The sequence below is a fragment of the Haplochromis burtoni genome, unplaced genomic scaffold, assembly GCF_018398535.1.
Source record: "Haplochromis burtoni strain Fernald_Lab_line unplaced genomic scaffold, NCSU_Asbu1 Contig_388, whole genome shotgun sequence".
NCBI lineage: Eukaryota > Metazoa > Chordata > Actinopteri > Cichliformes > Cichlidae > Haplochromis > Haplochromis burtoni.
The window spans coordinates 333,066-354,678 of NW_024582749.1; the positions used below are offsets into that span (position 1 = coordinate 333,066).

The 21,613-nt window shown below is 42.1% G+C and overlaps 3 protein-coding genes across 4 annotated transcripts in view; 2 read left to right on the top strand and 1 right to left on the bottom strand.

Annotated features, from left to right (window-relative positions):
- The first annotated feature begins 940 nt into the window (after window positions 1-940).
- On the top strand, window positions 941-6,806 carry LOC121811809 (prostaglandin reductase 1-like). The gene is made up of 10 exons (XM_042212721.1): window positions 941-1,168; window positions 1,323-1,448; window positions 1,564-1,609; window positions 1,734-1,793; window positions 5,126-5,293; window position 5,401; window positions 5,594-5,866; window positions 5,946-6,051; window positions 6,351-6,469; window positions 6,558-6,806. The coding sequence occupies exons 2-10, from the start codon at window positions 1,343-1,345 to the stop codon at window positions 6,666-6,668; spliced, it is 990 nt and encodes a 329-aa protein (XP_042068655.1). The 5' UTR covers window positions 941-1,168; window positions 1,323-1,342; the 3' UTR covers window positions 6,669-6,806.
- Window positions 6,807-8,532: 1,726 nt separating this feature from the next.
- txn (thioredoxin) lies at window positions 8,533-12,808 on the top strand. Its single transcript, XM_005944568.3, has 5 exons — window positions 8,533-8,685; window positions 9,999-10,103; window positions 10,317-10,382; window positions 12,152-12,217; window positions 12,486-12,808. The coding sequence occupies exons 1-5, from the start codon at window positions 8,662-8,664 to the stop codon at window positions 12,546-12,548; spliced, it is 324 nt and encodes a 107-aa protein (XP_005944630.1). The 5' UTR covers window positions 8,533-8,661; the 3' UTR covers window positions 12,549-12,808.
- Window positions 12,809-12,817: 9 nt separating this feature from the next.
- svep1 (sushi, von Willebrand factor type A, EGF and pentraxin domain containing 1) overlaps window positions 12,818-21,613 on the bottom strand; it is a 124,052-nt gene continuing 115,256 nt past the window's right edge. Inside the window, exons 43-49 of one of the 2 annotated variants that reach the window (XM_005944563.3) lie at window positions 21,379-21,555; window positions 20,294-20,470; window positions 18,979-19,149; window positions 17,639-17,734; window positions 16,438-16,533; window positions 15,134-15,227; window positions 12,818-13,107 (exon numbers count right to left, since the gene is read on the bottom strand). In XM_005944563.3, coding sequence (XP_005944625.1) covers window positions 13,077-13,107; window positions 15,134-15,227; window positions 16,438-16,533; window positions 17,639-17,734; window positions 18,979-19,149; window positions 20,294-20,470; window positions 21,379-21,555 — 842 coding nt within the window. In that variant the 3' untranslated portion in view covers window positions 12,818-13,076. The remainder of the gene's footprint in view (window positions 13,108-15,133; window positions 15,228-16,437; window positions 16,534-17,638; window positions 17,735-18,978; window positions 19,150-20,293; window positions 20,471-21,378; window positions 21,556-21,613) is intronic. The other variant, XM_005944564.3, reaches the window with a different exon arrangement.

The window sequence follows — 21,613 nt, forward strand, 5'->3', positions numbered from 1 at the left end:
ACACACACACACACACACACACAAAAAAAAAAAAAAAAAAAAAAAAAAAAAAAAAAAAAAAAAAAAAAAAAAAAAAAAAAAAAAAAAAAAAAAAAACAAAAAACTCTTCCTGAATGTGCAGCTGTTAACGTCAAATCTTAACATAAGCAAACTGCTTTTAGATTTAACCAATATTTCATTTGTTAAAAATTGTGCTTAGATACCAGTTTTATTGTGAAAGTGAAACGCCGTAAACCAGATTAGTGGCCTGGTAAATGGTAAAATCTAGTTTGGCTTTATATTTGAAAATAAAGTTATTAGCTTGTCCTTCTAAAGAAATAACAAGGTAGCTTGTGTTAAATAGAAACACTGCCACATGCTTTACCTGGTCATTGGCCTTATTAGAAACTTAATATATTGGAAGCTAGCTTTTAATAAGTATGTGATAATTACATTTAATTTAGGTGGTCTCTCTTTTCTTTGCCTAAAGTGTTTGGAAAAAAGTAGTAGAAGACATCAACTCTTCTTCTGTGTTTTTTTCTCTCGTTATTGTTGTTAATGCAACTTAAAGAAAGGGAGACAAAGGTGAGGTTTTCAGGGCACCAGAGAAAGTTTTTGGCAGACTGTAAACCATCAATGGTGGATAATGTTGTAGGAGCCATATGAGTTGTTCCTTTTGACTAAGTGGGTTGGTTTAAATGGACTCACTGTATTGGTGCACGGGTGTGGGGCGTGTCTCATGGGTGTGGTAGATGATAAATGTGGTTGCACTCACCTGTTCACGCACCTGATGTTGATGAGCAGAAAGGTAGGGTGAGCATGAGGCAAAACTTTCTGTTGACCGCAGCTTGAATGATTTTGATGTATTTTAACTGTAACTTGATGGTTTTTGTATATTTGTGCACTAATTGATACCATAGACCAAGTTGTAATTTGACATATGTAGTTAGTGCAGTTATTGGTGAGTTGCAGTTATTTGTTTGTGCAATCTGTGCATTTGTTTAATAGTTAATCCCATGTGCTGATTTATATATTGGACAGTTGCATGTGGAATAAAAGGAGCAAATGGTACAGAAGTGTATTTTATGTGTTTATTGTTGCGCGTCATCTGTGTCCTCATGTTTAGCCTGCCGCGGCCATTGGTTGGTTGAGCCGCAACAATGCTGACATGAAGTCTGGATAAATAAAGGTAGTACCACATACACAGTATTACACAGAGTAAATGTGTAATAAAAATAGTTATCCTTTAGCTTTTTCATTAAACTTGTATTTGCACAGTTCTGGATGACACAGCATTTCTGTCCTTTGAGTTTGATAACACTAAAGTAAAATCTTTTTTGCAGCTGCCATAAAGAGAAGAATCATGGTCAAAGCTAAGTCATGGGTAATGACTAAGTATTTTGATGGCTTCCCAAAGAAAAGCGACTTTGGGTTGAAGGTGGAGGAACTCCCTGAGCCCAAAGATGGAGGTAAGGCGAGTTTGTTTCTTCTCTTTACATATGGCTTGAGCAGGAATGCATGCTCTTTAGTGTTTCTTAAAAATTACACACGTAGCGCTTTAAATGTGTGCGCTTCTGTTCGCAGAGGTGCTACTGGAAGCGGTGTTCCTCAGTGTTGACCCATACATGAGGTGGGAAGAGAACAGAACAACTTATTTCAGTTATTTTCATTATAATTAAGACTTCTGATAAAAATACTTTGTTGTTCTCAAAAGCTAAAACATATCCTCTATAACACATTGCTGGTCTCAACAGGTTGTTCAGCAAATGCAGCATGAAGGAGGGAGATGTGATGATTGGAAGTCAAGTAGCCAAGTACGAAACACAAATGGTAAAATGGCCTGTATTTGTATAGCGCTTAGTCCCCAAGGACCCCAAAGCGCTTACACTACATTCAGTCATCCACACATTGGTGATGGCAAGCTACATTGTAGCCACAGCCACCCTGGGGCGCACTGACAGAGGCGAGGCTGCCGGACACTGGCGCCACCGGGCCTCTGACCACCACCAGTAGGCAACGGGTGAAGTGTCTTGCCCAAGGACACAACGACCGAGACTGTCCAAGCCGGGGCTCAGAACCGGCAACCTTCCGATTACAAGACGAACTCCCAACTCTTGGCCACGATCACCCACACACTAACGGTCGGAAATCCTTTTATCTGTTGTGATGTGATTCTGATGTGTACTGAAAAATGAAACGGCGATCATCTGCTGTTTATTACCAAAGCTATGTAGAGGCTATGTTGTAAGGCTCTACATAGATTCAGTGGAGAAGCATAGATCGGGTAAAGAGTTCAGAAAAACTCTGAGCAAAACGCTGGAAAATTGATTTGGGTGAACTGATTTGCAGTTCTACACTGATTAAAACAGTCAGTCAAAAACAGTGGACTAACGAAAACAAAGGAACTACTACAGAGCACATTACGGAGGCTGCCATCCATCTTCAATAATATTTGCTTACAGTTTTTGATGATTGAACCTAAGGTGAATTTAGATAAGTGCTCAGATTCATTTTAGTGTGACTGTTGAGTAAATTGCACTTTAACCTGATGACCTTCTTTAGCAACACTTGCCAAATTCTTTCTTTGTACTCAATCTACCTGCCACTGGGACGAACTTCAAGACAAACACAATAAGTCCGACTGCAGTACCTTCACAGTCCACCAGGGGTGCTTGGTCCACACTTTGGGAATCACTGCTGTGGGCTATTTCCAAAAACAAGGCTGCCCTCTATTGGCCAGGAAAAAGAATACAACATTAAGCCACTGGCTTTATTTTCAGACCTGGAATTTACATCTGTCTTTTTAGAGGCTATGATAGACAGACTTGACAGATATCTTATAATAAAAGACCTGCACCCATACACTCACGACAGGTATGGCAGGGAGTTCAGCACTTAACCAACTACAAACCTGGCAATACCACGTTGACTGAGGGTAACGCGGAGCTTGCAGAGGAGCTGAACCACTTCTTCGCACGCTTTGAGGTGAAGGGACCAGAGGCAGCAGCAGCAAAAACATCGGACAGCAGCAGCCCAAGCCTCATAGTGCAGGAATATGAGGTGAGGCGCACACTGAGGGCAGTGAACCCCAGGAAGGCCACCGGACCAGATGGGGTAACCGCAAAGGTCCTAAAAGAGTGTGCAGACCAGCTGGCTGGGGTCTTCACTAAGATCTTCAACACTTCACTGTCCCAGTCCTGCATCCCGCCGTGCCTAAAGTCAGCCACAATTGTCCCACTGCCAAAGCGTACTAACATTAGCAGCCTCAACGACTACCGACCAGTTGCTCTAACACCTGTTATAATGAAGTGCTTTGAGAAACTGGTCCGACGTCACATCATGTCCTGCCTGCCACCCACACTCGACCCGCTCCAGTTTGCATACAGAGCTAACAGATCAACTGAAGATGCCATTGCTACAACGCTCCACACCACCATCTCTCACCTGGAAGTGCAGGGCCGTTACGCCAGGCTGCTCTTTGTTGACTTTAGCTCTGCTTTCAATACGATACTCCCGGACAGACTAATAGATAAACTGCTGGAAATTGGACTTCCTTCCACCACCTGCCGCTGGATCAGAGACTTCCTCTCAGACCGTGTACAGAGAGTTAGAGTGGGGCCTCATCTTTCCTCAGCCCTCAGCCTCAACACCGGCTCTCCACAAGGCTGTGTACTGAGTCCCCTACTGTACACTCTGTACACACATGACTGTGTTAGTTCCCACCCAGACAACACAGTCATCAAGTTTGCAGATGATACCACCTGTGGTGGGGCTCATCTCAGGGGGAGATGAGACTGCGATACAGAGCTGAAGTTCAGAGGCTGTCAGATTGGTGTGCAGATAACAACCTGGACCTCAATACCACCAAAACAAAAGAACTGGTAGTTGACTTCAGAAGGAGGAAGTCCGAGCTGCAGCCTGTCAGCATCAACGGGGAGTGCGTGGAAAGGGTCTCCAGTTTCAAGTTTCTGGGTGTGCACATAGACACAGACCTCCAATGGAGCTCTAACACCTCTGCGGTCTTAAAGAAGGCCCAACAGCGTCTCCACTTTCTGAGAATCCTCAGAAAAATGGACCTGAAGAAGGAGCTGCTGACCGTCTTCTACCGCTGCTCCATTGAAAGTGTGCTGACATATTGCATCGGTGTGTGGTTCTCCAGCTGCACCACAGCACACAGAAAGGCACTCCAGAGGGTCATCAACATGGCCCAAAAAATCATTGGACATCCTCTTCCCTCCCTGAAGGACCTGTACAGCACTCGCTGTCTCAAGAGGGCACGCAGCATCCTACGGGACTGCACACACCCAGGACACCGGGTGTTTAAGCTGCTGCCGTCTGGCAGGAGGTTCAGGCTGCTGAGGTCCCGAACAAATAGACTCAAGGACAGCTTTTACAACAGGGCAATAGCCCTGATCAATGCAAATAGCTGACCTGACTGGATACCTCCCTGGACTTTTTTAGGGGGGAGGTAACAATGTTTAAATAACAATAATAATATTTATATTTATAACAAGGTGCAATAATAATTAATGTGCAATAATAACAGTGTGCAATACACATACACTTATTCTTCTTTTTTATACTAAGTTAATATACTGTGTTGTGTTGTTTGTTCGTTGTGATGTGTCATATCGTGTCGTGTTGTGTTATATGTAGTGCCGACGTAGGACAGTTTTCCAATTATTTCTACGACTTGTGATGGCATGACATAGAGTATACTAATTAAACTTTAGTTGATAAGTTACCCGAGATAAACTGATAGCAAGCTCACTCGAGCGAACAGCGACGTTAGTCGCTTCTGAAAAAGACCTTGGGTCTTATGTACGCGGTTAGTGAATCAGTGCAAAGTCCCAATGTTCCAGCCGATTCAGCCAACCCTTATCTACTGACCATACTATTCTGACTACAGGATTATGATGTTAAATATGTTCTAAGGATTTAAAGAGCGATTCTACTCTCAATTCCCATCGTCTAGAACGGACCGAAAGTATATAATTGTACACAAATTAGCTTGAGTAAAGTTGTGTATAGAGTCATACTGTCTATACTCTAGTGTCAGTGAATCTCAGACGGTTTAGCTCAGACGGAGGTGACCACAGCTGACCAGTCACTTGGTTGACAGATGCTTTTATTTTCTTTCCTTTAGAGTGATCCAGAGTAAAAATCCAGCGTTTCCTGTGGGAAGCCACGTTGTGAGTGACAGTGGGTGGAGAACCCACACGCTCAGTGATGGGACCGGCCTCACTCCCATCCTGCCTGAGTGGCCTAAAGATGTGTCCCTGTCTCTGGCTCTGGGTGCCATCGGGATGCCCGGGTAAGACAGATTTAAGTAACCTGCATGGATCAATAGTCATTTTCTATTGGATGATAAATCGTGGCATTCTGACTTCTGAGTTCACTAGTAAAAGTGCTAATAGACAGAGTGAATAAGCAGAAATAGCCTTTTAAGAAATAAGTAGGAAGTTTCCAGGTGTTTTCTCTTGCTTGTGAGCTGAAGTCATTATACATGCACTAATTAATTACAATTTTTTAAAAAGTAATTAGGTTTATATGAAGCCCAAAGAGTTTTAGAATGATCAAAACAGCTGGATTTACTCTTTCTGTTTCTCTGCAGATGACGGCTGTTTATGGGATAGAAGACGTGTTGGGACTCCAGAAGGGTGAGACCCTGCTGGTGAACGCTGCAGCTGGAGCGGTGGGCTCCGTGGTGGGACAGATCGCCAAGATCAAGGGCTGTAAGGTGGTGGGCTCGGCAGGCTCTGATGCCAAAGTGGCTTACCTCAAAGAGCTGGGATTTGATGAGGCCTTCAACTACAAAACTGTGGGTTCCCTGGAGGAGGCTCTGAGGAAGGCTTCACCTGAAGGATACGATTGCTTCTTTGAAAACGTGAGCAGTGGTGGTGCAGTTTCAAGCTTGCATGTAATATTTAATCACTGCTGAGCTCTTCTCTCATCTTTGATTTTAGGTGGGAGGTTCTTCTTCATTCATTGTCCTTCAGCAGATGAAGAACTTTGGAAGAATAGCTGTGTGTGGAAGTATCTCCACCTACAATGACAGTGAACCCCAGACAGGTTTGTTACTGCCCTTTTTATTTTCAAAACTCTTGAAGGTTTTCTGACTTTACCTTCAGACAGGATCTGCACCACAGCACAAGGAATATACATTTTAACAACCTTTCCATATTAGTGAAATTCAGTCAACACACTCACAATGTCTCAGGTATTAATGCCGTTTTCCACTAGAGGGAGCTGCTGCACTGCTCAAGATCCCTAATAGCTGTGGCGCCACAAGACAGTCAAAGACATAAATTGTTGTTTCCTTGGAGTTTATGTTAAAGTCATATTTTTATTTTGAACTATCTTTGTTTTAGGGCCGTACCCCTATGTCATTATGATCATCAAGGAACTGAAGATGGAGGGCTTCTTGATAACCAGGTGGCAGCACAAGCACCCTGAAACCCTTAGGAGACTCTTGGCATGGGTGAAAGAGGTTAGTTATTTAGTTTTTATGATGCTGGATGATTTCCTTTAAGTAAACATATAAACTTATTTCTGATCCGTTTAATGTGTGTGCACAGGGCAAACTGCAGTGTCGGGAGCACGTCACAAAAGGCTTTGAAAACATGCCGGCTGCTTTTATGGGGATGATGCGGGGAGAAAACACCGGCAAGGCCGTCGTCGCAGTCTGAGGAGAAACAAGAGTTCAATGCAAGAGAGCCAGCATTACTAATAACTGATATAATTTTAAACAAAATTTCATATGAATGATAGATTTAGTAATAAATTGTTATATTCACAATAAGCCACTGTGGTTTAGTCTGTTTTATAGCGATTGACTGTGAGACTGATAACAACAAATGATAAATGCACCCTGAAACACCAGCAGTGGTTGTTTAACTTGTTAGGTTTTGGTGATTTGCACAGTGCTGCCATCCTCATCGTCCAGGAGAAAGTGCGTCGCAGAGGGCAGTTTCACTGATGAAGAGAGAAAGAGTTGATGGCTCTGTGCACAGGATTCTTATTCTGTCACGTAAGCAAATCCCAGGGTAAGACGTGGAGCTCTGTAGCTGCTGCATTCATTCATCATTCCATGTGCTCATGTTTTAGACTGCAATTACTCCTGTTTGATCAGGAAACAGGCTGTATTTTTAGATGGCCATTAGAATTTCATAAGGTTGTGTTGAGGGTGAGCTCCATGGTTACACATGCTGCTGTAAATCTGTTATAGTCATTTATAGTACCAGGACTCTGTGCACCTACAGGGCTAAGAGTTTTCTATGCATCTGGGGGTCCTAGTCCTATACAGGCAACTGCCAAAACACTAATGAGTAATGGCACTCTGAAGAGAAGCAGTACTTTACAGTACCATACACCAGTCACAGAAATTATACAGATGTGATAAAACACATTAAATTAATACACAAAAAAACTGTTAGCACCACCAAATATTTTCTCAATACAGAGAAATTTTGATGCGAAATAAACCATGTTATTTGCCTCACATCCTGATATTATCATCATTACAGGTTAATGTATTTATTCAGACGGTTAGTGTGTGCGTGTCTCAAGTAAATGGTAAGTTATGAGAAGTCTCGTAAGAAGTTACTTTGTGGAGCTGAAAGCTCCTCTCCTGTGAGGCCATCTGGAACGAGTTTAATGGGAAATCACCGAGGAATGCAAATGTTTATATTTCCATGCCAAAGTGCATAAGACTCACTGTTGCTACTTAACATTTGGTGCCTGGATTGGGGGAAAAAATAGAAATGTAAATGTAGTTGTAAAGCCAACGTGTTTTTGCTCTGTCTTTCTGCACGCACACATATAAATAACACTCGTAGGTCAGCTCGATACATCCAGGGGAAAAACCCCCCCCAACTTGTGACGTGGTGACGTAATGACGAAAGATCATGTACGGGGCGTTACCTCCCGGCAGTGAATTTGAGCTACGCATACTCACTCACTTACGGTAAAGCTGGAATTTGTCAAGTCATCCTGACTTTCTTTGGTCAACCTTCGTTATTACAGTGAAACCGCAAAATTCAAGTACTACAAATATTTAAACGTATAACAGTTACCAAGCTCTATATATAAATCTAATAATGCTTGTATAAATCACATATAATAAAAGAAATCCTATATTAAATTTAAAACTTTTTTTTAGAAGTAGCCTATCAATAATTGTCTAAATACAAACATACAACACTGTAAACACGACGTTTTTGTTGTGTACACGGTCTGCTTCATCTTTTAGAAAAAAGGAAGAAACAACATTTGTGACATATGTAAAGAAGATAAATGTCGAATGGCGGCTCTCTCACACCCTTTTAGGTAAAACCGTTCCTTTCAAAATAAACGTATTCATTGGGGGGGAAAGCGGTTTGAATACTCGATACGACACAAAAACAAACTATATATTAAGATAAATTCTGTGACGAATTAAATGATATTTTAAGGCGTTTTACAGACACTGCAAAGCCAATGCTTTAGTCGCTCAAACCTTGACCGAAACCTTGATTGGCTCTTATTTTGTAAATCACTGTACAGTGACTTCCGTTTGACCGGCCTTTTGACGGCTAACTGCACGCGCCTGTCATTAAAAGCGCGGCGTGTCTGCTTAAAATAGGGCATTCGGAAACTTGGTAGCTAGTTGTGTTCTCTGAGGCTTGTTCATCGGACGTCAGTATGGTTCGCGAAGTGAAAAACCTGGTAAGTTTGTTTACGCTGCTTTCTGCACTTCCTTTCCCTTTTTGAAATGCTGTTTTTACTGTCTTTTCACGCTCCGTGCTGTTTTTGCCGGAGCCGCGCGCATGTTTCCCTCTCGTGATTCATTCTCCATGTTGGCTGAGCCCATCTTGTGGAATTTTGTGGCGTTATCTTACAAAGTTAAGCATCGTTTTGGATTAAACCACTCTGTGTGTGTGTGACACATCTAGAGTAAGCGTGTATAGTTGCTTCTCTGATCGCTAGAATAACGGTAAATGGATGCAGCTAACCTTCACTATGAGTCTGCCGCACCCTTCCATCTTGTAGCGAGACGCGCACTCAGCGCTAGCAAAACTAGGGGAAAGTAAACTAAACTGTCGGCCACCTGCATCGATTCTGACTTAAACCACGCTGCTCTAGCGTTAGCATTAATGGGTAGATAGTCCGGGGATAAGATGCTAAGGGCTGCTAGCACACGTAACAGCTCGGAGCTATCAAAGTGCTGGACAGCAGGCCACGCGTGTTCCCTGGGTGCTGCAGGATGGGTAGGTGTGGACGGCTGTTTGCTTTTCTCTCAGCCAGGACATTGCACTTTAGTGTTTATAGCCGCTGTTGGTGCCATGATTGCTTCGGAAGTGAACGGAGAGCGAGTTGTAAAGTATCAGGACAAGTGTTTTTATGGCTTCAAATCATGAATGCATCATGGTGTTTTTTTTGTTTTTTTTTTGTTTTTGTTTTTTTATGGTGAAAACGCCATAAATAAACTCTGAAGCTTACAGAGAAATGTGAAGAAGCCTCGGAAAACAGCACTGCTATACTGGTTGATAGAGTTGGAAAGTGAAGCATGAGAGACGAGAATCCCCACTTTTTATTTAACACTCTACCTTTGTATTTTATACAGTCGTCAGGGTTTCATTTGCCGCGGCATAAAATATATTCAAGTGTATGGAATAACAGGAAATTCATTTCTGTAATGATCAGTCTTGCACGCAAAGGCACTAAACAAAAGGCCAAAAAACCCCTGATGTGTATTATTTGCTTCTGGTTTAAACCCTCAAGTAATGTGGTCATGTTTCAGCATACTGAAGTCTAAATTTACCAAACTGAAAGTGTTGTGCTGAAATCTGGATCCCGTGTGTTAAAACGGCAGCAGGCAGTGTTCACGAGGGAAGCGGACAGCAACGCTTACACAAAACTGCATTTTTATTTATTTTTTAACATCTGAAATGTGGCTTTTTAGCTGTTGTAGTCTGGTAAATTATACTTGTGACATGTTTAAAAGCATGTATGGTTTTTGTTTCTTCTTTCATCTCTAGGAAGAGTTCCAGAGCATCCTGAAGGAAGCTGGAGACAAGCTGGTGGTGGTGGACTTCACAGCCACATGGTGCGGCCCCTGCAAACAGATTGCCCCACTGTTTGCTGTAAGTGGTGTGAACACAGATGCAAACCCTTGGTTGCTTCTTAAACACTTGTATTTGTGCGAAGCAGGAAAATGTATTTGACTTGAAAAACTCCATGGCAATTAAGTGGAAACGGAAGACTTGGATTGATTGTTAGAAATTTCTCTATTTAACCTGCACCAGTTACATTCTGTACATGCATTTTGGTCAACTCACTGATTTCCTGTATTGCAGCAAATGGCGGCTGATGACGATAACAAGAACGTGATTTTCCTGAAGGTGGACGTCGATGAGGCAGAGGTAAGCCTGAGTTGGACTCTTTGTGTTTTTTTTTTTGTTTGTTTTTTTTTTTAAATAATAATTTAATGAACTTTTCCACTTTCACATCAAACCCAAGACATATTTGAGCCTATGCCAGGAATCTGTGGTGACATAATCTTAGTGGGAGAGTTATGAAGCACCTTGTTTGTACAGGTTTGTAGTTTTGACCTGGTGTGAGTCATTGTGAGCCATATACACAATCCCTTTCACCAGGAACCACAGCTGGCTCATGTAACAACAAACCGCGGTGCACAGGTTTTTGTAACCACAGCAACCTTTGCTTGATAAATGTTATAAACAGTAACTGCGTTGTTATGGAGGGTAGGGTGGTGTATTGCAGCCACATGCGGTAACCCTCTGACACACATGCTGACTCGAGGCCTGCGTTTACACATGCAGGGTGTTCCAGCCTCTGGCCAGACTCCATGTAGTGTCTGATCTGTGAAGCTGTAAACATGAGCCTTTGATGCCACGTCGGACCTTTTAAGCTGGAAAACATTTTATTTTTTATTTTTTTGGCTAGTTTTAAATGAGGTCCCAGTTTTATTTTTCTACTCCTGGCTCTGTAATGTTAAAGCAGGTATCCAAAGCAAGCACCATTTACTTTCCAATGAAACCTTCTGTTTGCAAATCAGAAGAAAGCTGACTTGAACAGAGCTAAATTAGTTTGAGACAGTTGGGCGATCTGAGGCGCTACAACAAAGCTTAAAGAAAAAAAAATCATGCTAAGCTAGTCTGGTTCTCCAACAATAAAAATATGGAGATGGAAATAACTGTCAGTCTTCAATAAACTTCTCAATCTGACCTCTAAAATGTTTGGAAAGTCAGCAGATACACTGGAACCCCTTTTCCATTAGTACCTACTCGGCATGGTTCACCACGGTTTTCACAAGGTCGCTTTTTTAGTACCTTCTCGCTCAGGGTTCCAAGCGATCCTAGCATGACGTCGTCACACTGCATGTCACCGATTGGCTGGTCAGTAGTATTGGCTGGTGAGTCATGAGAGCGTCTCATTCACGAAAATTAAAACCACTATTTTTGAAACCCGGCAACAAGGGAAATGGCTACAAAAATAACGCTGTGATCCCCGAGTCTGACGAAAAGCAACAGACCGAGCAGCAGGTATATTCTTGCTTCGATGGCTGCCTTTTTTGTAGTGTTCATGTCGCATATTAATTATGTCGTGGGATGCTCTGATGCGTTGCTATGATGATGACAACGCACTTTAGGTAGTGCCACGAACGCCAATTGATCAGAGTCGAATGGAAACGGGGCTTAGAAGTACTGATGACCTTTTAAAAAACAGAAGTAATTGAAATGGATTCAATTTAAATTTCAGTGAAGCTGTAAATACTTTGGCTCTTGAGAAACGTCGTCACTTTGTTTTCATGTTGCCAGATCATTAACCAGCATAGGTTTCTAGGTCCGTAAAACGAGTCACTGCCTGCTGGAACAAATCCAAGCGTACTCGGGTGACCGTCCATCAATGGCTGCTTGTTTTCGTACAGACCGCAGTCATAAACAAACCTTGCCGTTTGTTGTAGTTTAAGTCTGTAAAAGTCAAATTAAGAGTAATTTTTTTTTTCCAGAGGTGAAATGGGCAAAGCAGAGGTCCGATGCAGGCAGGCTGAGTCTCGGGCACTCTGTAATGAATTTGTTTTCATGTTTTGGCCTGAACTGCCCACATGTGGGGAGACATTAATATTTATGACAGTCGGTTCATCTGATGTTTTTGCTTTGTCTTTCAGGATGTGAGCTCATCTTGTGGAATCAGCTGCATGCCCACCTTCCACTTTTACAAGAATAACCAGAAGGTAAGTCGGAGTGTTTTTAAGTGTTTCTTTTTGGCTAATTCACAGACCAGCTCAGAAAAACAGCTTTGTTTTTGGAACTGTTAGTACAAACGCTTACATTTAAATCTGCTAAAAGCTAGTTGCTAAATCAGCTGGCTGGAGATTGTTTAATATTACTTGATGGTCTTCCTCTTTTTGCCAATGAATTCTAAGATTGCTCAGTAAATGGAAAAATGTGAATGTTTAATGATTTTTTTTTATTTTTTTTTTTTTAACCCTCTTCTTTCAGGTACACGAGTTCTCTGGTGCCAACGTAAACACGCTAAAGGAAAAAGTAGTAGAGCTGAGATAAGAAGTCCAGTTGACACACCCATGTTGTAAAAGGAGGAGGAAAAATGCCTCACAGTAGAAGCTGTTACCCTCTGTACATTCCTCATATCTATGAAGTCTATCCCAAACAGGCAATAAAATATCCACATATCCCATAATAGTTTAGTGTGTCTGTGTTAACAGGATGAAATATGAAGCCGATCATTTAATTAAATTCTACTTAAACTCCTTTGTATGTCAATGTGCTCGACAAGGTGGTTTTAATAAATGAACTGCAATTAACTCAACAGGCTTTGATGGTATTTTATGCTTTAATAAAAATGTGAGAATAGTTTACACATATACAATGGACCATCACAGCAATAGTTTGTACACATCGTACAAGTATATAGCAGCATATGTTTAATACTGTTGAGTCTCTATATGAAAAAATACAGCTTTATCTTACAAAATCGTTCTTGCTTTGCGGAGAGATGAGTGAATCGTTTACGAGTGTTGGTTGACTATACAAGGATTCCCTTCATAACGTGATTCACACAGAGCCGAAACTTTAGAAATGATAAGGTCCTGGCTTCCTCTTCCTGCAAAAGGAAGAAACTGTCATTAGCTGTGGAAACGCATCATAACTCTGTGAACAAAGAGGTCTGGATGCACTCAGTGGGGATAAATTAATTATATGAATTTTTAATGGGGAGCATTATGCTTTGGGCTCGCAGTAAATCTTTGTTTGCACTACACCCATCCATTCATATAACAGTTTATTGGCACCAACCAACAGATACAACTGGCCACATACAGCCCACTTTGATCTTAAGTGGGCCTTACCAGTGAAATTTCCCCATCAGTGAAAATAAGTTTAACTACACATTTTATCCCTGAGATATCCCAACATATATTAAAGTGCAGTTTCCACAGGATACAATAATGCTGCTGTATTAACTGAGAGCATGGCAGCATGGCTGGGCTTAAATCGGAAGAAATTAATGTAAAAAGTATGGAGCTCGTTGATTGGACACAAAGTTTGTGGGAAAACAGGAACTTTTCTGTCATTTATCTGTTACCTCACTGCTTTTGTACAGTATCAGTGGCCATCGACGATCTATCAGCAGGAAAAACTGAAACTTATGGCCAGAAATCCATACTATGAAGCAGTGCAGGTTTACCCTCATGGATTAGAACAACATCCACATTTCCACACTTCTAGCTCTTTCTTTGTGCTTTCTGTTTAGCATGTGACTAAACGACTGCTTAACTCTGACTGTAAATGAGTCACTGGAGCTCTGGTGGACTTCCAGGAGGTTACAGCCGACTATCCATGGCTGATATTCTGGGGAATCTAATTCAGAAGTCAGTGAATCATAGGAAAAACTAAGCTATCCCGTTGCGCACAAATCAAATGTAACTTTTGCAAGTTTAAGGACACTTTCTTGTTTCTAAAAAGGAGATCGGCTTGTAATATTCTGCCAGCAGTAGCAGTCACTCAGCTGTTAAGAGCTGACTGGCTCCTGTTAGTGGATGATTTGTGAGAAGCCTCAAGACTTCTATTTGGTCACCTGTTGGTTTCACTTTCTGATCAACCACAGTTTGAAAGGTTTGAACACACATCCTCCAACTTGAAAGATTTCAAATACCAAGTACATGTTGAAATGTAACCAAGTGGGTTTAAGTTGCCAAAGATGTCATTTTACATGCAAGTAGCTTTTTCACTTGTCTTATGATCAGACATGCAAAGTTATGAACTAAATAACTGAGGTTGTCTGTAGTTCATGGGTCCAACCGGCCTGCTGTAAAAAAGGATGTTTTATTCTCGCCCCTCAGAGGATGAATAACAATATCTTAGTGGTCCTCAGACTTTTGCTCTAGCACCACCGTCAGGCTGAAACCAGGTCAGTTCTACTGCTTGATGGCGACAAAGCCATTCCTATCATCTGTGCAGAGCTTCTAGCACGACTGTAAACCTTTAGCACAGGAAACACACTTATTAGAGTGCAAAATGAGCAAGGTGCTGGAAATATTCCTCAGAAATTTTGGTCCATATTGACATGATAGCATCACACAGTTGCTGAAGATTTGTCAGCTGCTCATCCATTCACTGGACTGGAGACGGTAAAGGTGATTTGACTACAGTGAACTCGTTGTTGTTTTTAAGAAAGCAGTTTGAGATGATCTGAGCTTTGTGATGTGGTGCGTTATCCTGCTGCAAACATCCATCAGAGGATGGGTACACTGTGGTCATGCACAGGTGGACATGGTCAGCAACAATACTCAGCCAGGCTGTGTTTAAAGCAGCTGGTACTCAGCGGCTCAAAGTGTGCCAAGAAAATAGCCTGAAGTGCTGCTGTAGCCCGTCTGCTTCAACCTTCGACGTGCTGTGCTATCAGAGATGCTCCTCTGTGTACTTTGGTTGTAATGAGTGGTTATTTGAACGACTGTTGCTTCCTATCACCTCAAAGCAGTCTGGACTTTGTACCCAGACATCAACAAGGCATTTTCACTCAGAGAACTGCTGCTCACCAGATATTTTCTCTTTTTTTGGTCTTTTATCCTGTCTGGAAGTTTGATAATGTCTAATATGTCACGAGTGTGTGGGTGTGTGTGTCTAACCACCTGGAGCAGTTGTGTCCGATCCAACCTGAAGGGCAGCTACACCTGTTCGGCCTGATGCATCTGCCTCCGTTCTGACAAGCTGACGTACACACAGCTGTGGTCACGCAGAAAGACAAGAGACAGAAATCGTCAGCACGGTGTCTGATGAGGAAACCCAACAGATAATTGTTGGAGGAAATGTATCTTTTATAACCATGAAGTCAGCTCGCACTATAAACATTAACACTGCTGTGACAGCTCACTCTGAGCAATAAAGAAATAAAATTGAAAGATAAAGATGTTTGTCTAACAGTGCATGTGCAGGACTCGTTTCAGTGTTCAAGCTTGTGTTACTCAGGAACATTGTACATGTATGTATGATGTACGTAACACAGTCACAATAAAGTAATGTGATATTTATTATATTTATTATGTAGCATTATTGTCACTTTGACCTTCAGATCAATCAGTTGACGTTGAAGGAAAGGTCAGAGGTCAAATGGGGCACAATATGTTTAAATCTTTACAAGCCACTTTATATATGTTGGCAATACAACAAGTTCCTAAGTTTTGAGGCTTTTTGTGATTTTTTTGGCCAATAAATCAATAAGTTGACGTTGAAGAGCTCGATGCATGTCAGCCCGATTTTAATGGATTACTAACATGACCCCACTCTACACCCCTACGTTTTATCAGAATTCACTCAAACTTTTTGAGCTACCGCGTTTACAGGCAGACTCACTCACGCAAGCACTACGAAAACCACAACTTCCTTGGTGGCGGTCATAAACTGACGTATATCCAACTGTAGGACGTTTGTTATAAAGCCTTCGTAATCATGGCAATGCTTCTTTAGTTTCCTTGTACGGCTCTTGCTAAATTTTGGTGTCTGATGGTGTTCCCTTCATTCTGAGTTGCTACGACTGCAGATATGCACGTTAAGGACGACCGTATATATGACACTAAACTGAGCTAGCACGTGACAATAAATGTCACCCTGGAGGTTTTCCAGTGAGATTATAGGAGAATGGCCTATAAGTGTGCAAAGCAGTAACAAAACAAACACACAGCCCATAATTATGCTAGTTTGTTACCAGGTATAAAATTTTCCAACACAAATACTTACAGCAGACAGATCACCAAATTAATAATAGCTTATATATAAGCAGGTTACTTATTAACAATAAATAGACAACTACAGGAGGCAGAAATCCTCTGGGCTAAGTGTTGCTAGGATGATGATGATCCTGCTGTAATGGGAACCCTGCTGAGATTTACTTGCGTACATCGTAAGCACTGAACGCTTCACTGACACATGAACTCACCGGTGTGGCAGCGCGTGCCCGACCACCCGGTGGGACACTCGCACTGGTAAGGGGCCACGCAGCGCCCTCCATTCAGGCACGGCAGGATGCAGATAGCTATTATGAAAAGGAGAGGAGAGCGTTAGGAGGCAGGTATTTAAGATCACCATGAACCTCTCTCTTTGAAACCATCTCAAACATGCGGTCAGCGTGGAGCTTCAGCGTGTTGACATCATATATATAAAGTGGACAAAAAAACTAGATGAAGAGGTCAAAAACTGCAGCATCACTTATACTACAAGAAATGAACTTAATGTTCTGGCTTGCATACTTTATCTAGCCCTGTAAGAGTTTAGCATGTTAGCATGGTAGCATTTGCTAACTAGCACTAACACAGTGGAGCTGAGGCTGATGGTTGGTCAGGTAGTTTTCCAGGTATCTGTTCTTAAACAATAAAATCAAAATGTCTTGATGATGTTGCTAGATGAAAGGTTAAGGGTGCTCCAAAGCTCCTCTTGCCCAACAGCTGGGTTGGGCTAAACACTGATGGTATGCAGATAGGATTTCCAAATGACTTGAAACTGATCATCAGGAGAAAATTAATGTCAGAAAAAACCTTCATGGCAATCCATCAAATAACAGCTTAGCCATTAAAGCCATTTCATCTTTATTAATCAGTATGTTTAAAAGCCTTCTGATTAATTCCAGTGTGACTGTTTCACAAGGATTGTTTTGGTTTTTGGTGACTCATTGCTCTTATAAATATATATATATATAACTTGTAGTTTAGGTGAACATGCGACAAATACCATTCTCTCTGTTTTTCAGTCTTTTCCACCGTGGGACATTTTGAAAATCAGTCCACAGCCAGATTATGTTATGTAGCAGGGTTAGGTTTGGGTGATTTTTACAGGAAGTTGGCCGACAGCTGTGAGCTGCATGCAAGAATTTCTTGTGTAAGACTGTCATACATATGTTTTTTCTTGCACCACAATTTCTGTCTTATGTCTTCTGATTAAGTACTGGTATCACATAAAATGAGAGAAACATCTGGACTGTCTTGTTAAACCAGAGAGAATTCATTTTTCAGCTACAAACAGACACTTCTCTGTGCTCCAGTGTCTGCAAAAAGTTAGCCTTTGTTTGACCATAAAACACTGAGGATCACGATCAGGGCGTGAAAAGGGAGAATTAAACATGTTTACGATTATTAAATACTTACGCTCCTCACAGAGGCGACCCATCCAACCCTCGGGGCAGGAGCAAGTGTTGGGCCGCTGACACACACCTCCGTTCTGACACTGTAGCCAGCACACCGCTTAGGGAGAGGACACACAGACACACGGACAAAGATATCAAATTTAGGTCAGAGAAATGGTTCCTGTAACACAGAGTTACTATTCTGTGAGCATATCTCACAAAGCCAGACACGCAGCTATACAGTGAAGAAGACACTCAACAAAAATGGCCATTTAACCTCACGCACACAAACAAATGAAGTGCAAACACATCAGGACAGCAACAGTGTGTGCAGGGAGGCAGGAAAGAGCACAAACTCAGCAGCTGTTCAGGGAAGCTAAGCCTGGATCCAGCCTTTGTTTTCATATTTTATTTGCAAAACATCTGAACGGTCATTTGAGTTTCACACAGGGATTCAGGGTGGAGCTCAATCAGTTTGACTGTCTGCTTTAGTATCTGTACCTTATCAACAGGAACCTGATTTCAGGCTGATATGATTGTTTTCATGTTTTTTCTTTCAAATGTGACCTTTTTTATTCATTTTAATAACCCTTTTCTTTATTTTATGTACAGCACTACACTAATTTTTTTCAGAGTGACGTTTATTAAAGAGCGTAACATCGTAATTCAGTTGCAGACAGTGATGACAGATTGGTAACTATCGTGTGAATGTGATAGTGTGGTGAAGTATTTGTTTCTCATTCAAATGCAGCGCAGTCATAAAACTGCCTGCAGGTCATATCTTTGTTCTGCTTGTCCCGACTGAGAAAAGGAATTTCCCAATGTCTAAATTCCTGGATCCTGTTCAGCTGACACTCCCATCATACCACAACTGTGCGTGTGTGATTCATGTTTACTCAGAATAAAACTGTAAACTGAACTGTTTCTTAAACTCCTGAAGATGTTACGCTAAAGCTTAAACTACAGATGTTCTACATGCCCGATTTTCCTTGAAATAATTTAATTATTTAAAGGAAACCCCGTCATACAAAGGTGTTTTTCTTGTTTAAGGGTGAGGTTTTTCTTCCTGGATCCAGGCTTCTGAAAGTATTTGCACATAAACTTCAGGGCGAGCTGTCAGAGCAGAGCCTTTGGTGAAGACAAAAAACACCCCCGCAAACCTGCTTCTGCCGCTTCCATAGACTGTACCCATGCAACCAGAGTGCAAGCACATACGTGTTAATGACCTTTACAGATTAAAATCTCTGTTTCGTAAGCAGCAGTAGGTAAGGGAAGAATTCAAAAGCTGAGAAGCTGCATGGCAGTAAGAGTTACAGGATAAGTCAGCTGAAGCAGGGAGTCTCCGTTTCACGTTCGCTCTACCTCTGCATGTGGGAGGCGGCGTCCAGGTGCCGTTCTCCAGACACCTGCTCCTTCCAATGCCTTCCATGGTGTAACCGCCATAACACGAGTACACCGCCACGTCCCCGAACTGGAACACCGCCCCCCGCACCACCCCGTTGGCCACATGGAGTGGGGGGCCACAGGACACCCCTATGGAACGACCCACGAGTTATTCACTGCTACCCCCGTCTACAAACACTGCTGCTTTGCCTCTTTAACTACACGTTTGCACCAATCTGACTGTAAAGTGAACCCAGACTGTAAAATTTATTGCGCTGTAACATTTCTGTCCATCCCCATATGTGAGTACAAAGTGTGCACCGCAGAGAGAAATGTGTGCTTATTAAATTAAACCCAGTGTGTTTCCTGCACCCCCCAGTAGCCCCGGAGACAGTGATTTTCATGCAACACATCCAAATGTGTCAAACAGTTCAGTGTTGGTTTGATTTGGTAAAAGCCCCTTACTGATAATCCCCGAGGACAAAAATGGACTTGGATAAACATGCACGTAGGAGACAAACCCCCCAAAACAGCATGCAAACACATACAACGAGCCACAGCAACACGAGCACTGCTGTGCTGCATATTCAGGACAACTGCACATGAGAATGATCAAAGGACAATCTGACAAAGGTTGCCATAGAAGCCGCAGAGGTGCCCGTAATTAGTTCAGCACACAGGAGCCGACGCAGTGTTTGAAGCAGCCTCATTTGTTTTGATAAAAGCTCAGTGAGACAACAGAGAGACAGCGCTTCACCTGAGACATGCAAGTGTAGAGAAGCACAACAAGACAAGGGGAGCATGCGAAGATGTGCAGTGTTAAAATCACAGTGTTTCGACAAGCGAGTATAGTGACATCATTTAATCGCTGCAGTACTTGTAGAAATGTGAGTAAATCACATGATCTCACTGAAAAAAACTAAGCTTAGTAGCTTTACTATGATATAACAGAAAGGTTTACATTAATGGTACAAAGGAACTAAACCTGTGTTGTTCAGAGGTAACACACAGTGACAGTAACATGAAAATTACAAGCAGTAAACTTCCTCTTTAATGAAATAATTTACGAACTTAATCATTTAGTTTCCTGCTAACAAACGTGACATTCTTCGCATATTTATTCACTTTGAAAAGAGTCGTTCAAATGAAATCACGTTTTTCTGCTTTGTCACATTTATTCAATGCCACCTCACAAACACGTGATTCCTTACAGATTAAAAAGCTGCTACAACAACTGAGGAGACTTGAGTAAACAGAAGAGATTCATCTTCTCTTTAAAAATAACAATACCTACGTTCACACACAGAGCTGATGGGGCTCCAGGTCTGGTCTGACCTGCAGGTGATGGTGCCGCTGCCTTTCACCTGCTGACCTTTGGGGCAGGTAACGCGGACCGACTGTCCAACACGAAACTCCTGCTGGACTCTGTCCCCGCTGCTGTTCCAGCCCGGAGGAGCCGGGCAAGACTTGGCTGCGAGAGACAGAAATGATGGATATGCTTTTTAAATTTGTGATGCCAGCTGATGTAGTTCGTGTATCAGCAATACAACAGTATAAGTCCTTAGTCGTTTACAGTCACGGTGTAGCACAGAAACAACATGTACTAGTAAAGACTGCGACACTGTGACAGAATGATAGATGCAGATTAAACTGAGGCTTTTAAATCGTTCTACTACACAATACTAGCATAGCAATGTAACACTAGGGCCCACAAATGCTACAAAACTGTGTTGTGAATGCTACACTTCTTTACACCCCCCCCCCAATACATCAATAAAATGCACCGCATCTACATATCTATATAACGTCACTGCACAACAGTCTGGTTATTTTGAGACCATGGAGCAATCCTGTCACATCATCTGTTGCAGCTTAACAAACTGACAAGATGCAGCACTGGCATTATGTCATGTGTATTGCACAATAATCTGTACGTTCACCAACCATCTATGAGTGGTCAGTGGCTGCTGCACTTCTCTTTTCCACATTTGTAAACGGAATCAAAAGCTCAAGTCACCTTCATCTAATTTCTTCTATTTTTGACTATTACTATTTTTCATACACCATGTTTTGTTTGTTTTCTTTTTTTGTGCCAACAGAGATAATGAATAAGTCTGAGAGACATGTATGTGGAAGTGTCAGTCATGACATAAGACTCCAAAATCAGCACATTCCAACAAACTGCAGCCAGATTACGAGGAGCTGAGTGGGTGACTTCTTGTCACAGGCTGTATTGTGAAACAGATGAAGAAACTCAGTGATGCTGCAAAGAATTCTGAAAGGCCTCTGTGTTAGAAAGCGAATGATACCACAGGCTGCCACGTGGCAGGAAGTCAGAAAGCAAACCAGCAAAGATTCTTTCGAAAAACGTGTCCTCACGTTGGCAGGCGGGGAAAGCGGAGCTCCAGGCGTTGCCCCCTATGCACACCACCAGAGGATCTCCCACCAGGTTGTAGCCGTTGTCACACTGGAACTTCAGAGCATGCCCAGTGTTCAGGCTGAGTTCCTGCACTTTACCGTGCAGCATCTGTTTGGGGCTGATGCAGCCTCTGACCACTGACAAGACAGAAAGACCACAGGGACGTGATGTCAGACGTGTTTGATGCACAGACGT

Bases quoted from the DNA above. Each gene is read 5' to 3' on its own strand.
- LOC121811809 (XM_042212721.1), top strand. From the start codon at position 1,343: ATGGTCAAAGCTAAGTCATGGGTAATGACTAAGTATTTTGATGGCTTC. The intron at 1,449-1,563 runs GTAAGGCGAGTT...TTCTGTTCGCAG, and splicing joins CCCTGAGCCCAAAGATGGAG to AGGTGCTACTGGAAGCGGTG. The intron at 1,794-5,125 runs GTACGAAACACA...TCTTTCCTTTAG, and splicing joins ATTGGAAGTCAAGTAGCCAA to AGTGATCCAGAGTAAAAATC.
- txn (XM_005944568.3), top strand. From the start codon at position 8,662: ATGGTTCGCGAAGTGAAAAACCTG. The intron at 8,686-9,998 runs GTAAGTTTGTTT...TTTCATCTCTAG, and splicing joins TTCGCGAAGTGAAAAACCTG to GAAGAGTTCCAGAGCATCCT. The intron at 10,104-10,316 runs GTAAGTGGTGTG...CCTGTATTGCAG, and splicing joins AGATTGCCCCACTGTTTGCT to CAAATGGCGGCTGATGACGA.